The 17,830-nt window shown below is 38.8% G+C and overlaps 1 protein-coding gene across 3 annotated transcripts in view; it reads right to left on the bottom strand.

The window, feature by feature from the left end:
- Positions 1-10,953, bottom strand: part of LOC147325239 (NT-3 growth factor receptor-like) — a 94,345-nt gene extending 83,392 nt beyond the window's left edge. For all 3 annotated transcript variants that reach the window (XM_086299654.1, XM_086299655.1, XM_086299656.1), the window contains exon 1: positions 10,202-10,953. In XM_086299654.1, the coding sequence (XP_086155780.1) occupies positions 10,202-10,458 (257 nt within the window). In that variant the 5' untranslated portion in view covers positions 10,459-10,953. The remainder of the gene's footprint in view (positions 1-10,201) is intronic.
- Positions 10,954-17,830: the final 6,877 nt, after the last annotated feature.

Genomic DNA, 17,830 nt, shown 5'->3' with positions numbered 1-17,830 from the left:
CACAAGCTGTGATCAATTGTATGTTTGTGATAAAATAAAGTGTACACTGATACATTAAATATACCTTTATTTCCTGTTAGAAAGCTGAATCATGCCATATCATAACCATGATTTTTGCTGAATGGGTCAAACAGAGATTTTTTAAAATTGTGGAATTGTTATTTATTCACACGTATCAGCATAAATAAAGTGCAAAATATACAAATAAGCATATACATCTCAAAAACACTTCTCAATTTTTGGTTCAAAAATTTAATTTGTTATTTAGTACGGAGGTGTTCAAAAGAAAGGTAGAACAATGAGTCTGTAGCCATCTGTAAAACACGATGGAGGCGCTGACATGTTTTTGGGCTGAATTTCAGCCAGCGTTGTGAAAATTGATGTAATTATATACACAGACAGGTACCGTCAGTTTCTGATCATCCATACAGTGCCAACTGGGAAAGATCTGAAACTTCCCTGTCTGTCATTTTAAACTTCAATTACACATTTAATCCCCGTGATATCTCAGAATAAGAAATAACTGCACGAGTATGTCTATTTTTTTCTAAATCATAAAAAGGATGCTGCTGTAGTCGGTGAATTAAATCTGTCAGCATGACTCTCTGTGCTTAAACTGTAAGAAATAAATGATTAAGCCATATTCTTAAAAATTAAAACACTCAGTGCTCATCAGTGAACTTCAGGAAAAAGTAATGAAGGTTAGAATTCAGCAAGTCATCTACTATCGATCCCTGGCTACTCCATCGCTATGACAAATATCCTAGGGCAAGATACTAACCCCAATGTCTCAAGTTAAAAGTTTGGTGGAGGTGGAATTATGGTGTGAGGGATGTTTTTCAGGAGTTCACCTCCCTACTAGCAGTGTATGGAACTCTTAATGCTTTAGCATACCAGGACATTTTGGACAATGTCAGGCTCCCAACTTTGTGGGAACAGTTTGGGAATGGCTCATTCATGTTCCAACATGACTGCACACCAGTGTATAAAGCAAGGCCCATAAACATCTGAGTCAGTTTGGTGTGCAAGAACTTGACTGACCTGCACGGAGTCCTGATCTCAACCCTATAGAACAACTTTGTGATGAATTCGAGTGGATACTGTGAGCCAGGCCTTCTCGTCTAACATCACTGTCTGATCTCACGAATATGTTTATGAAAGAAAGGTCAAAAATTCCCATAAACACACTCCTAAACCATTGTGGAAAGCCTTCCCAGAAGAATTAAACCTGTTATAGCTGCAGGGTGGGCTGACATCCTTTTAAACCCAATGGATTAAGAATAAGATGCCAACTCATGTTAAGATAAATGCAATATAGTGTACATATTATAGATGTTCATATCATGTATGAATTTTAAGGTAAGTTAATCTATCTCTATATCATGTTTCACAAGGATGTTATATGCTTGCATTACCTCTGTCCTGTTAGAGCTAATTTGGCAAAAAATCAGTCTGTTTACATAATATGTAATACATCAGTGTGTCTTTAGCATTAGCATTTAGCATTAGATATCAATTACCAATGAAACATCTCAGAGTATATCACCCACCATCGCTGTAGTCCTGACTCACAAAGTTAAAAAACTTTATCCCGACTGGCACCAAAATATTATGGTTCATCCACTGCTCATTGTTTTACTTTCATTTTTGACATGAGTGTCAATTATCTTACCTGTTGACAGGTAGTGATCACATAACAGAGTAAGAAAAACAAAAAAGCAGAAGAGGGGATTAATGACTTAAATCAATAATTTCCATTAATAATTAAAAAGCTCTAAATTTTGGGTTGAAGAGAAGAAGACAAATGTTCAAAACACAGTAAATGGTAAATGTAAATGGTCATCAGTATGCTAAAGAAAGATACATTTTCTTTGAGTATTAATTTAAAGATTTTGTTTAGACTTCATCTGACTTCACCAGCTTAACAAGACTCTAAAGGTCTTTTCACACATGACTATTAGAGGAAACTAGGCTAGAACATTATCTGAAGTTTCCTTTTTTTGCACTTAGCTCACAATAGTCATGTTCCTACTCCTGGAAATACTTTGTCTATTTTAGGCAAAAGTGCTGCCTGGATAGACTGGGCAAGACATAAGACAGGAGCTACAAATAACATGCATGAATTCTCTGGACTGTAACTTGCACTTATTTTATCTTTATTTATACTATTCTCTTATCTGAAGAATGTGAATGTAAAAACCTACAAGCTGCCAATGGAGAGATGCCAAACTGTGTTCATTGTTCTGGTAACAGTGACAATAAAGATCTATCTTATCTTATCTATTATCACACTGCTGCAAATTGAATATCATAGTGATTTTGAAGACCATTTAATACCCATTTGCATTCTCAGATACATCTCCATCACATAATCTCGAGAAAAGTTATAGGCCACGGTATATGTTTTTAGTTGTGGCATTCAATTGTATGAGCCATGATAACATGGTCATCAAGATCACTTAACATAGTGTTTTCACTAAAAAGTCTTAAGATTCAAGAATCCACCCATACAACTGAACACAAATCCCCAAACAAGGCAAATTTGTTTATTTCACTACTTTTGAAATATTTTCACAAGATTACATACAGCATTGTGGTGTGACTTAAAATTTAATTTAAAAGGCTTGTGGTCCAAACAAATTCCAAACGCTGAAGCCAAAGTAGCCACGGCAACCACGACACACCCACAAAGCCTGGGATCAGCTGTTCTCTAAAATTACTTTGCATTCAGCAGGAGGAAACACTGTCAGCAGAGCTGTCCAGTGCTGGTTTTCAGCAACCCTCGAAACCTGCTTCTAAGAGCTGCTGGTGAGGAAATTCTTGGCTATTATTACCACATGATTCCAAATTTAGTACTAATCAAGTCACTATATCCATACCAGAACCTATTGACACAAGCTCGGGCAAAATGTCACTTGACTGCATTGATGACATTGGACCTGCCACATATATCAGTAAACTTGACATGTTGAAAGGATATTGGCAAGCTTGTAAACAAAGCACTGTGTGATGTGCCAAACTGCAGAGTATATCTTTATGAGGTCATCGTGCACTCCAATCATTGGGCTGACCACCTTGCTACTTTCATATGCAGAGGATGCCCGGCTTTCTCCATAATGTCCTGCAGTTTCTTTAATGTCCTCTGCTCTGCCACTGTCACCAGAGTGTCCAGCTTCATGCCAACCACAGAGCCAGCCTTCCTGATTAGTTTTTCCAGCCTGGATGAGTCCTTCTTTGCTGTGCTGCTCCCCCAGTAAACCACAACATAGAATAGTACTCCGGCAACCACTAACTGGTAAAACATCCTCAGGAGCTTCCTGCAGTAGTTCAGTCTCCTGAGGGAGTACAGTCTGCTTTGGGCTTTTTTAATACAGGTGCAGTGTGTTGCATGACCAGTTCAGTTTTTTGTCCAAACATAGCCCGAGGAACTTGTACAGGGTGAGTCTTGGCTGATGCACTGTCATGTGCCCTATGATCTTGATCTCATCTTGCTTGGACTTGTAAGGGCATGTGTCTTGCAGACTGTTTGTTTTTTCCCTGCCTTTGTTTTCCGTTTCTCCATAGGTACACAGAATGCAGGCTGGTGCCGATTTGGAATCCCCAGCTAACTGGAGGGAGGAGAATTTGAAAGGACCAACCTGGATTGAGGACTCCATGGTGTCCTGGGACAGCCTCAGGACAGCTGAGATATTACATATCTCGGCTGTCCTGGGAAAGCCTAGGTGTTACCCCAGATAAGTTGGAGGAGATGGCTGGGGAGAGGGAGATTTGGGCATCACAAACTGCTTCTGGATAAGCAAAAGAAAATAGATGGATGGCATTTACCTTTTTTTACATAATATATTTGAATCACCTCCTTCCATCTCACTTTGAGACTGCAGTGGTTACTGCAGCCATTATATATAGACTTAGACTTGACTTTTTTAGACATTAATCCCACAATGGGGATATTGGGGATATTCACATTACAGCAGCACAAGGGTCAGCAACAAAATGTGAATTAGAACTATAAAGGACTGCAACCGTTTATCGAGTAATTGGAATAACTCAATTATAAAGAATCCTCAACACAATGTTTTTGCTTTGATGTTTTGTTAAACGGACAGCTCTATATCATCATGTGAATGCAATCATTTCATTTTCCATTGCAACTAAAAAGAGATGTGCATTAGACATGCATCAAGGAGCAGTGTGTGAATAAAAAGTCTGACAACATTAGGCCCATGCAGCCCCCAGTTTTTAAACAAAAAGATGGATAACACAGATAAACGGCAGCAGTGACAATCATGCCGTCATAGTTGAACATGGAGCCAGAGTGCGTCTGCACACACCCCGTAAAGAGCAAAGACGCGGCGCTGTTACTGAGACAGTCACTTCAGGTGGAGTGAAAGAAAAGTTTTTTCCAGCATCCCAATGAGCAGCACAGCTATCACCATCAAGATGTTTACTTGGAAAAAGCTAGCTTCATCAAACCACCTGTTTAATAAGCTCTGATGTGAAGGAAAGTGAACTTCATTTCTTATACACAGCAAAAATCTACAGTAAAGCTACAGAAGTTACATTAAAATATACAGAACTGTTAATTTTAGTCAAATAAAATATTACATTTTACATGGCAGCGATACCTGCAAGCAGAACAAGGAGGAGTGAGTATAAACGGCGGCATTGGGTGTACTAGACCATATTTATTTCAAAGCTTTTGAAACATTTTTCAGATATAAAGTAAAATAATGTAAATATCACATTTATTAAATTGTTTTAATATTTTAAAAATTCAAAAATAAAAGCTTTTTTTTCCCCACAGGCCAATAAAATTCTACATGGATCAGTAAAACTCTGGGCCACTGACTCAGGGCTGTTGGGTTGGACACTTAGCTATTATTAACATTAATTATTAACATCTACACCAACATAATGTCTGTTTTCAGCACAAAAATGTTGCATTAAAACACCGGGCAGACTTGAGAATGCTGAGATGCTGCCTTTGTTTATTGCAGCCGCCACATACTCCTTTAAAGGCGTACAGACACAAACTCATTCACTTACACACTTAAATATGCAGAAACACACACACTAAATCCACATCATCCAGGAGATACAACACTGTCAGAACTCTTTTTGCTCCTATTAATGTAAGACCGTTTTCCAAGAAGAACAAATTCAGGTAATTTTTATGGCTTAGTTTATTTTACTTGACTTAACCTTAAAACTTGAAATATAATAAAAATTAAATAAATAAATAAATAAGAAAACATGGTGTACAATAGTAAAACTATTTGGTAGTGATCAGAACTATCTATGCATAACAGTTTGTTCAGTGACCTCCTTTACACCACAACTTCAGAAGTCTCCAGTTTGCAGCCAATCACAGAAAAATCTGTCCTGATCAGTTTATTAGTCTGTTGGTGAGTATACTGTGTACACACCACAACTGACTGACAGGAAATAGCCATGTTTTTACATTAAAGGAGCTCAGTGTACTTAGGAAACAGAGTCTGCTAATCCACTTCTTTTTTAAACTTTATTTAATCAGGAAGTGAATATCTGGAGACAGAGAATATCCTTTGTGAGTGTGTACTGGGTTGGCATGGGAAGCATTAATCTAGCCTAATTTTTTTAATACCCCTGAAGGCAATGAATGTGTGTAAGGGCCATAGTGTGTAGAGTGTGTTGTGGGGAAAAGCAGCAGAGGGCTGTGAACCAAAAGTGTTTTAAAAATCGTTCAGCTTTTCTGCTCCCTTCAGGTTTCCTTGCTGGTGCCGGTTATTGTCCGTCACCTTAAAACCAGTGATTTTCTTCATTTCACTCCACACATCCCTCACACTGTTCTGCTCATACTGTCCAGCTTCCTCTTGCAGGAGTCCTCAGTTTCACCCTTAGGTCGTACTATGCTCTCCTCAGTTTGTCCCCATCTTCAGAAATTCAGGTTTTCTTCTTAAAAATTTAAAAAATTAAAAAAAAAACAAACTATAATTTAAGATATTAATCTTAAATTATAGTTTGTTTTTTTTTAAATTGTTTTAAATTGTCTTACAGCCATGGTTGGTAAGATGGTATGTTCACAGAATTTGATACATTTAAACTGTACTCCCTATGTGGGTCACATTGTACATTCCAGTCTGTAGTCCTCAAAGCCTAACCCATCCTACTCATGCCAAGATATTACTGTTATTATCATTATTATTATTAAATCACAATTCAATTACAAAAAAACTGTTTTCCAGATAACAGATACTTTATTTACTCTCTGACTTACTGTGACATATCAGACATCTCTTTGTTCTCTGCGTAATCTGTAATTTCAGTTAGTGCATTAGTGAAGAACTTATTGACTTTATCTTCATGGTCATAAATGACAGCATTTTAATATTGATGTCAGCACAGTATTGATGTTGTGTCATAATGTCTTTCAAAAACAGCTCAGTTAAATACATAAAGGCATGAAAAAGAGGACACAGTCACATGTTTATTGTCAGTATGACTGTTTAATGAATACAGCTCTTAAAGTCAGCATGTTGGTTTGTTCACAGCAAATAATTAATGATTTTAAATTAGTCGTTGGTTGATTTTCCTGGCACTTTTCCATCATCATAAATTTCAGAAATCTACTATATATATCCACTGAATTTATTTTAACTTTAAACAATGGCTGCTAAAGGGGGAAAAGTGCCAGAAACCATGATAATTTAGTGGCAATGAATTATATTAAACCTTAAATACTTTTCTCTGAAATTAAACTTAAAATGAAATAGACAAAAATCCAAAGTAAAAATTATCCCCCCAAAAATTTAAATTCAAAGCCAAATATATTAAATCGTGAATTTACTTCAAATTAAAGATAACCCAAACCTACTAAAAAGTACATTCTTACACAATAAATACAATTATTCATGATGATTTGTGCCAATTTGACCATTTTATTAATCAAGTTACCGTAACCACCCAGGATATGCTGGTGGTCTCGTAGTTAAACGAAGCTCCTTTCAGAAATGAAAAGATGCTTTTATTCACGTTAATATCCTGACATGACTTCAAATAAACTTTATTTCCTGTACTTACACACACTTTATCTCATATTATTACATGTTAAAACTCAACCCCTCACTTAACTGTGTGGGATATGCAACTGAAACCAATCCTGTGTTTTTCAACCAGTTTTCCACTATTGTGCTGATGAGCACAAGGAACAATGGAGCTGACATCTGACACTACACATGCTTCACTTATTCTGCTTAGGCTTCCTGGCTATTATTATTATTATTATTATTATTATCATTATTATTGCAAGTAAAACTGCTTTTTTACACGGTTCCCTTATTTTTCCGGGTGTAGCGATCAGTGTTGGAGAAGCAGGAGGGAATTCGATGTTCAGCAGCTCCTTTGATCAGTAATAATTTTTCAGAAAACCAGGTTAATAATGAAGTGAGGTTTTGTGCTCACAAAATAATCTGTGCGTGTAGCAATGTGTTCTGCCATCTTGTTGTAGACTGGCCACAGTTTACAAACTCTTCCCGTTCTTATTAATTACTGTGTGTTTTACTGTAGTGTGTGTACAAGATGTGTGTTTTGTTGGCTACATAAGAGATAAAAACAAAGAACCTACAGATGCTGTGACAGTCAGGTCCACTTCAGTCCACAACAACAACATGATGGACCACAGCCTGTGCGCACGCGTGTATGTGTATGTGCATTATCCCTGAGCCCTTGAGCACATGTGTATGTGTGTGAATGGCGGGGTGAGGTTTTGTAGTTTAAAATCACTTTGACTGGTCACTGAGATTAGGACTGTCCACGTAAACTTTACCTAATACTAGAGTGGACTTTATATTAAAAGGAAAGGGTTTATAGCAAAGCTCTAATATAAACTGTCAGTGCTGCAGCAGGTGCACTCCTGACAACTAGAGGAGACAAGAGGCAGTAATGATCTGGATCTTCTGATCAAAGTGACTGCAGTGCCACTCCCAAAGCAGGATGTCCACTCAGCATGACCTACGTTCTCAAAGAGGCTCTGGAAGAATATGACAAGGAGAGAAGACACCACATCTTCTCAGATAAAACCAATCTGTAGTTAATGAGGAAGAGTTATCAGAGCATCAGGAAAATTTATATATTTATATACTAACCCCGACACTACAACCACACTAACCCTTAGAGGACTTTGACCACACCATTTTGGGGTTCAGTATGTCACCCATGGACATTTCAACATATATTTGATTTAATGAATTAGGATTTAAAGCATCACCCTTCCAGCTAATGGATGAGCTGGTCTACCTCCTGGGCAAAGTGACTGATTGAATTCACAGTAAGGAAACATACTGTACAGCGAAAGTCAGTGTGATTTGACAAATGCAGCCATGGCATATGCTGAACTAAGCAGGCCACCAAAAAGAGCACGAGCAATGCTGAGCAAGAGACTAAAGGCTCAGAAGAAGACTGGACTTTGGTTTAGTCACAGACCAGTAACTAAACACTATCCCTAAACTTAGACAGAGTGCTACATTTATTTATTTATACAAAAAGCCACATTAACCCACTCACACACATATCTCAGTCGTTGTGTCCTTGGGCAAGACACTTCACCTACCGCCTACTGGTGTTGGCCAGAGGGGCCGATGGTGCGATATGGCAGCCTCGCTTCTGTCAGTCTGCCCCGGGGCAGCTGTGGCTACAACTGTAGCTGCCTCCACCAGTGTGTGGATGTGAGAGTGAATGAATAGTGGCATTGTAAAATGCTTTGAGGGTCTCGAAAAGCGCTAAATAAATGTAATCCATTATTATTATTATTATTATTATTATTATTATTATTATTATTATTACAACATTTCCTCACCAAAGAAATGAATATAAATTTAGTTATATTAAAACCTTATGATATACTGAGGACTGTTTGCCACTCTCTTCCAAAGCAAGAAGAAAGTTTTTGAGAAAAATTCACTTGTGGTCTGATGTGGTCAGTTTTCAGTATCTGCCCAGATAACATTTTTCATGGATATCTGGATGGCTGGTTGGCTCTTCATCTTAAAGAAACAGACTTCTGCACTAAAATTTGCTTAATATTATCTGAGTCATGACTGTTCTTATAATGCAATAAAAAAGCTATTTGGAAACATCTGGACCTATTACCTCTCACGCTGGACTGTTTCCTATAAAACCATGGCATTTAGCAATGTTATGCAGGAACAGCTAAGGGAGAGGCACACTTTCCATCAACAGATGGCTATGTTTAAAAGTATCAAATATATTCATGCATTTCAGATTTCCATTTCCTATATAAATTGATTCATTCACATCTTTTAGATCAGTTCGGAATTCGGAATTTGAACACTTGAACACTTGTGGCATACCAAAGACCTGTTTAATACCCTAAACACAGACAAAGATCAAGCCTCCTCATGTGAGATAAACCATATTCATCATCATTCTAATCTTTTTAGACCTGCTCAATTCTTTTACATTTAGATTACTCATTTATTTTACAAGAAATTAATAACAGAATGTAATTTTTATAAAGTAACTCCAGACCTGCCAGCTCTGCTTGTTCTGATGGGGTTTTACCATCACCATTAATCACAGTGTACGGTTCCCGAAAGTGAGGAACCACTGCACATGTGCACAGATGAAGGGAAGTTTTGGAGAAGACTGAAGTTTCTCAAAAAATGTTTAAGAGGATGTTTAAGATGGTTCATTATAAAGTCCTGAATAAAGCAGGTACATTTATTATTTGAGTCAAGTGGAACATTTATTTGCATAATCATTCTTCGGTATTCTGAGCCTGGATCCCTGAGTCATCTGGATCATTATTGATGTTGCTGTTATTCATAGTAATATTTATTAATAGTATCATTAACAAGAAGAAGAATCATTTTATTTTATTTCATTTTATTTTTTTTATTTTTTTATATATTTTAAGTATTATATTTAAAATTTGCCAGATTTTCAAAAAGTTTACATTTTTTGAACAATTCTGTGATTTCAATTTTATTCTATGAAAAGAAAAACACCAGAACTGTTTGAACCAGGAATCTCGCCTTTTTGCCCCAACCGAGGAACCATCACTCATTTCTGTAGCTGGATCTTATCGTGGGTTTTTAGTCCACTTGTTAAAAAAAAAAAAAAAACTATAATAAATTCACCAATTAAAAGGACAAAACTTCTCTTAAATATCCTTAAATCTTTGATCTAGAGAAGCAGCACTCACATGGAGGTGATGTTCTGGAAAAGATCCTCGATGCTCCCGGTATTATTCCCAGCATTCCCGGTCCCCTGGAAGGACAGCAGCGGGAAGAACTGGCTGTTGTCGGACTTACTGCAGAAGATTTCAGTGGGAGAGCAGGTGCAGGTGGGGGGACAGTCCAACAAGGAGCTCGGGCAGCTGTGAAAGAAAACGCTGAGCAGAACGGAAACCTTCCAGCAGCACCGGATCCCGAGAAGGCGACGCGCGCCGAACAAATCCATGCTGTCACGATTCAGTCCCAGATTCCAACTTTGAAGCTGAACGAGAATGAAAATGACTAAAAATGAAAATGACTCAGTCCGTCAGAGTCTGAAGCCGTGTGAACGCTGCGCTCGCCTTATTCCGCTCAGTGGAGTCCAAACGGTCAAAGCTGTAAACATCTCCCTCCGTGTGTTCACGCGTGTCTGAGTGTGCGCGTGCTTGTGGGGGTATCAGAGGTTTTAATGATGCCAGTCACGCCCCCCTCCCTGCTCGTCACACCAACAACGTTTGGATGGAACAAAGAGGACAAAATAAGAAAAATCCAGAATATTCTCCCGCTGTTTGATGTGTACGGTCGCAGTGAGCATTTCTCTCATTTTCATCTCCTTTTTGAGTCATCTGTCCATCTCTCAGTCTCTCCCACACACTCTCTCTCTTTCTCTCTCGCTCCCCGTGGCGTTTCTTCCACCAGGGGTCGAGTGAGAGAGAGAGAGAGAGAGGCCCCATCCTCTGAGTCCACCTGCTGGGCAGAGGAGCGCAGTGGACACGCGTCAGCTTTGCTTTTGTGCGCACGCACACACACGAGCGAGAGAAAGAGAGAGAGATTCACACTGCTCTGATCAGGCTGAGTTACAGTAAAGAACAGTTTAAATAGCAATTGGGATAAATATGAGTTCGTGATTATCAGACACATATGTGTGTTATATTATCTCCATCAAGCTCTCGAACTGTTGTAAAATGAGCAGCTACTCTTTCTCAGGTGACGGTGCAAGAGTAAAGGTTTGGTTAGGTGGATGAAAGCTGGCCTTTGAGGCAGCTGCGCTGTGACCGCTGAGCCACAGCGCTCCCTGTTTGGCCTGACTGAAACTATAGCATTATGTGACCACTAGAGGTCCCTGAATGACAGAGTGTAGCTGTGGGATCATACAGGCTTAGTTTTCCTTTCTAACATAATGTATAGCTCCAGTTTTGGAGCATACTGTGATCTACGTGTAAGTATATGTGTCTGCATACGTGTTGGATCCCAAGGAGATGTTACACAGATTCTCCTCCCCTGCAGATCATGTCCTGTGGAAATCACAGTTCACCTGGAAATGTGTCCACACATATTACCCCCATATTCTGTTCTCCACACACTCTCACTCAACAATAAACGGTCTATACAAAGCATCTCGTGAATGTTAATGTAGAGCAATGAGCCTGCTGACCATTATTCTTCCATTCATGTTTTCCTCTGTCTCCGTTTAATCACAGCTTATCAAACTGATCGTCAGGCAGTTTTCCTCCATCCAGGGATATCAGTTGAAAATGTGACTTTCATCTCATAGTCACTTGGCCTGTAATATTAAAAGGACTCATAAGGAGGATATCCACTTTAATGACTGTTTGAGACCTATCACTAGTTTTATGTACAGATGGCAAATTTACACCGAGGGGGAAGAGTTTGTGTGGGAGCCACCACAGTGTCTCTAGTGGGCTCTTTCTACCCGATGGCACAGTCATGTTCACTGGTATGTGTATAAAATTTGAAAAAATTACCAACACTAGGAGTGGTGTATATTTGTATATCAATATATTCCACGTATACTCGCAATTGATATCAGGGGCAGACAAAACAGAATGATGATGCATCCTGTATCATCCTGCACTTCAGCTGGAGTGGTACACAACTGATCTCAGGCATTGATAACTGGTCCACTGAGGAAGAAGTTGTTAATCCTTTTCTATTTTTTGATCGATATAAAGGAGGTCAAAAAGATATTTTAAAAAAACAACCTGGTTGGAATAAATCTTTATCAAATCTCAGTATCATTTATGAAATTAATTTTCTCTCTCTTTTATAGAGTATCAATGATATAAATTCTTTCAAAATATCTCAACAACAACTATAGGCAGGGCAGTGCGTGTGAGTGTTGGGGGAGCCTGACCTCCATAGGCAGTATCTTTCATTGCAGCTATGAAGCAAATTTCCAGACATGAAGTGAATGCAAAAGAATTGAAAGCATACTTATTGCCCAATTTACTCGCATTTTAAAACAAGTCGAGTCAGTTTGACTTGTATTCCATTACAATCGAGTACCATCTAATGTGTATTGGCTCGTTACAGCAATGCGGCGAAATATTTGTATGCGACATGAATGCCGCAACAAAGTTGGATCTTGAGGCAACGGTATACCTGCTGCTTGGTCTGTTGTTTTTGGTCAGGCTCGATGACCACAGTGTTGTTTTTGTGCAGCTGTTTCCTTCATTGCCAAGTTTCAAAAATGGTGGTTTGATTTTTCTCAAAGACACGCTCTCATGACTCATCGAGTGACGCCACTGACTAGCCAATCGGCACGTAGGCTGTGAATGTCACATTTTTTGGATCGTTCAAACCACTTCAAGTAGCTACTAAAAAAGTAGCTGGTATGAGGGACTATCATCAAATGGAAAACCCTAAAAACTGTATCAAGCCATTAGGTAGTAATGGAAAAAAAGTTATAAGTGACAATTCAGGGTCCAGCCCTAATTATATACTTTATTAAAAAGGAAGTTTTTAACCGTATTCTTTGAGTAGAGTAGTAGAGAGGGTTTTTGTCCTGTGAATTCAAACTGGAAGCTGGTTTCACAGAAGGAAGCCTGGAAGCTGAAGGCTCTGCCCGCCATTCTCCTTTTAATACCCAAAGCACCACAAGTAAGCTTGCAGTCTGAGAGAAAAGTGCTTTATTGGGGTGATACCATGAGGTCTTTTAGATTAGATTAAGCTTGATTATTCAAGGCCTTGTATGCAAGAAGTAGGATTTTAATTTCTATTCTGGATTTACCAGGGAGCCAATGAAGAGAAGCCCGTATAGAAATATACTCTTCTGTTTCTAGTCTATTTCAGTTCTCTTAGTGCAACATTTTGGATCAAGGGAAGGCTTTTAGTTTTAGTTTTAGTTTTAAGGCAACCCAATAATAATCAATTATAATAGTTCAGCCTAGAAATAATAAAATTAACTACTTTTGTTACCATCACTCTGTTTTACTAATAGGAAGCTCTATAGTAGGGTACAGGAAAGGAGAGCTAATTAGTCAAACTTCAGATTAAGGAGGAACGATGTCATTTTCATCTTAGTTGAGGAATGTAAACCAGTTCTTTATCCTCTTCAGGATATTCAAATATGCATGGGAGTTCGCCCATCCAGTCCACATGTGTTTTGTGGACTTGGAGAAGACACTGAACTGCATCTCTTGGGGGACCCTGTGGGGGGTCCACTGCTATGAGCCTTTCAGTCACTGTATAACCATTGCAAGACTAGGCCCACATTGCTGCAAATAGTTGGATCTTGTTGGATCTCTTGCTTACGAGTGAGGGGGAGGAGAGCAGAAGATTGAGAGATAGATTGGAGCCAAGTCTGATGTGGATGTTGCACCAGTCTTTCCTGTTGAAGAAAGACATGAGCATAAAATAAAGCTGTTGGTTTACTGGTCAATCTATATCTTCACCCTCACCTATGGTCATTAGCTCTGAGTAGCAACTGAAAGAATGAGATTGCTGATACAAGTGGCAGATATGAGCTTAGTCAGGATTGCTGGTTTCTCTCTTAGAGATATGATGAAGAGTGCAGTCATTCAATAGAGGGTCAGATTAGAGCTACTGCACTTCCACATCGAAAGGAGCCAGTTGAAGAGGTTCGGACATCTGACTAGGATGGCTTCTGGGCAACTCCTGATTGAGGTGCTCTGGGAATATCCTACTGGAAGGTGGCCCCAGGGCAGAACCAGGACCGGCTTGAGATATTAGATCTCTCAGCTGGCCTGGGAAAGCCTTGGTGTTTCCCCCCGATAAGCTGGAATAGTTCGCTGGGGAGAGGAAGGTCTGGGCGTCCTTGGTTAGGCTGCTACCTCCGCGACCCAACCCTGGGTGAGCATAAAAAAAATGGATGTATGGATCGATAGATGGATGGAGTTTTTAAAACCTTATTGTTGTCATTGTCCCTCAGTCCCTGATAGTCATGCTTTGCATCATTGAACTACTCAGTTAAACACTGGCTCTTACTTCTATGTGTGTGTCTGCCTCTCGTGTCTCACGAATTCTTACCCTGTGTTTTACTCTGTACAAATCCCCGGATTCCCTTCTCTGGTGTGCTGAGCTTGACGTTTGAGAGCGAGTGTTACCTGTAAATATTGAATGTGTAGATTCCCTACCTCCCTGGACCCGCCTGGAGCACTATTCCCCTGTTGCATTGTTCACGGTGTAAATATCTATTCACTGGAAATAAAAGCCCTGAACTGTGGTCTTCTAAACCCTGCATCTGAGTCCTACCTGCCCATTAGCCTTGATAATTTTAGTGTATTATGAGTCTTAGGTATTTGTATTATTGGCTTTTTGGTGTTGTCTCACCTTTATTATTTTTCTAAAGAGGAGTTTTTAAAATTTGAATTAAGTTAAATTTAAATCACACGTTAGTAGAATTTCCTGTTTCTGTTTCTTTTGCTAGGCTTCTGGCTTTTGAAAAATTAAGAGGAAGAAAAGAAAAATTGTCTTTGCTAATGTCATACTATAAGCTGTGCACCTGTTTTTTGTTTTAATTAAATTTAATTTTAGTTTGTTCTTACTGTAAATCACTATATATCTATATTTATTCCACTTAGGTTTTGGGCTAAAAGGGTTTGGTGCCACCCATTCTGATGAAATCAATCAGATGTTAATGTCATGACTTCTTAATGTACCTATGACCATAATGCATTATGGATGAGCCATTGATTCCTAATGGCTGGTTAATGTAGAGCATGTGACCAGGCTGTGGTTTCATGATAGATGGATAGAAACAAACCTCTCTGTTTTTAGGTCTTTCAGCGCCTCTGTCATGTTCTTATACACACACACACACACACACACACACACACACACACACACACACACACACACACACACACACACACACACACACACACACACACACACAACACAGGCCTGCAATATGTTTTGCAATAACAGGGGTGTTGCTAGACTCTTGAAACACTGAGGGCATCACTTGATAGCTGCACATTTTAATTGTTATTTATTATATTTTATAGTAAAATTCATATAACTATAAATAGAAAACATCAAACATTATGTGCTTCCTAAAGGTTGAAGACACAGAATACTGAGTACTGAAATCAAACACCTGTGCAACTGGAATTCTTCTTCTTATCATTTTTTTTTTAAGCAGCAGGAATAAAACCTTAAAGGTGATGAAATGATGATGACAGTACTTAGTTCAGTTTTTAAACTTTACCAGCTCTGGCCTCATAGCATCTGCTTTTGTTGTGCCATACTGGCTCCTTTAAACTGTGTGCTTTTGGTGTATTGTTTGTCACCTTGTCCATAAAAAGAATGGGCCAATCAAACTCCATCCAAACCTATCAACTTATTTAATACACGCTGACTCAACCAACTATTCAATTATTATGTTTTCTTGTCTTTGTCTCATCCCCGTGTCTCCTGTGACAGTCTGTCATGTCCTCTGTGTATGTTTCCTCAGTCATGTATTGATTTATTCCCTCTCTGTCCCATGTTTGTTTTCCCATTTGTGTCTTACTCTGTGTCTCTTGCTCACTCGCCCTCCTTGTCTCTGGGTTTGTTCCCATGTTCTTCTCCTTGTGTTTCATCCTTTGTCTCCCCAGTCTGTCATATGCTTTCATGTTTGTTTATCATAAATCTTCACATCTCACTCTGTTGCAGACACTCAAAATCTATTCCAAAAAGTTATACCTAATAAAGACAGTGCAGATGAAGGTGGTACATTATCCATAGCTTCAGCCCATAACAACTGAGCAGTATTACCTCTGGTGGGCCACTAGACTGGGAGTGTCACAGTGCAGCTATAAACGGATGAGTGAGATAAAGCTACAAATTCTCCTTTCAGTCTGGTTAGCTTTCTTAATATTCATTTTAGCCCTAACAAATATATTTATGTCCCCCCTATTGAATTATTTCACCCTCTATCTGTGGACTCACAGAGCTGAAGGACAGATGAGTCCATTTAGGAAAGTAATGTCCCTATTTGTTCTATGAAAAACAAAACATACAAGCACACACACACACACACACACACACACACACACACACACACACACACACACACACACACACACACACACACACACACACACACACACACACACACACACACACACACACTATTACACCATTACAGTCTGTGCTGTGCCCCTGGCAGTATAACCCATTAGCCTTTAGCCATTAAGAAGGTTTTTAAGGACCAGACCACAAACAAATCTTTAAAAATCAAAACACAGACACATGTACTCATGGACCACTTCCTTTTTTCTTCATACAGATGTTACACAGATGATACGTAACTGTGCATCCTAATGAAACCTGGTAACCCAAGCCTATCTACCCGATGTAGTACACTATAAAAAATGCTAACTTAACCATAAAATACCTAAAATAGTGATGCTCATGTCTGGCTGCTGGCATGAGTGCTTTTCAAAAGTGTGTGAATTTGAGAGCGAGAGCATGGGAGAGCACTTGGAAATGGCTTTGAAGGACAGAACAAACACCAGAAAAAGTATTAGCAGGTCAAAAATGAGAAGAAAGTGTTAGGTAATCAGGTGTCAGCTGTTAATGTTTTAACTACAACAATGAGATTCCACACTGGTATCAAGACTGAAATACACACTGATTTCAAGTGGAAATGCACAGTTCAACCCATGGTTGTCAATAAGTCCGTCCTTTTTCTTTTGTTTTTGTAATAATGGAGAGCTTTCACGATGTTGTGTCTTTGATTCAGATATTAGTTTATACACATTCTTCCATTAAATGTATCTTGTGATATTATTGTTGTAATATCTGTAATATTATCTAATAATCATGTTATCTCTGCAAAGGAGTTTCACCAGCAATCTTTGTGCTCCATAAAAGCGTTTATGTGACTTGACATCTTTCCTTTTTATATCCGCTTCTTTCCTTTTTTAGCTTTTCCCCTTCCCCCTCTATCTACCAATTAACATCAGCATCTCCGTCATCCAGAGCTCTTACTGCCTATCTCTTCCTCTTCTCACAGACTACATCATCTAATGTTCTTAATGCCCACCAGGATCATCTTCATTTATTTCATATTTGACTGTATATCCCAACCTCAGCCTCCTATACTCATGTCTTCCTGCATCCTCTTCCTCTTTGTGCACTATTCCCTCGGGCTGTTTCCAGTTATAACTTCAAAACATATGTTTCAGTCCCACAACAATTTCTGACAACACAAAAAACCCCATGGTGGTTTGTTGTGCTGTGGTCAAAGGCCACACAGAACAGCAGCACATATAGATAGGGCAATATGATTTAATGATCAAGGCACATATTCACGTAACAAGCCTGTAACCATTTGCTACAGTCAAATCTTATACTGTGAAATCTCACAC

This window comes from Aulonocara sp. 'chitande type north' Nkhata Bay, linkage group LG7 (genome assembly GCF_057382095.1).
Source record: "Aulonocara sp. 'chitande type north' Nkhata Bay isolate Kocher_YH1m ecotype deep benthic linkage group LG7, A_spYH_male_GT1.1, whole genome shotgun sequence".
In the NCBI taxonomy this organism is placed as follows: Eukaryota; Metazoa; Chordata; class Actinopteri; order Cichliformes; family Cichlidae; genus Aulonocara; species Aulonocara sp. 'chitande type north' Nkhata Bay.
This window is presented reverse-complemented; position numbering and strand designations above follow the sequence as displayed.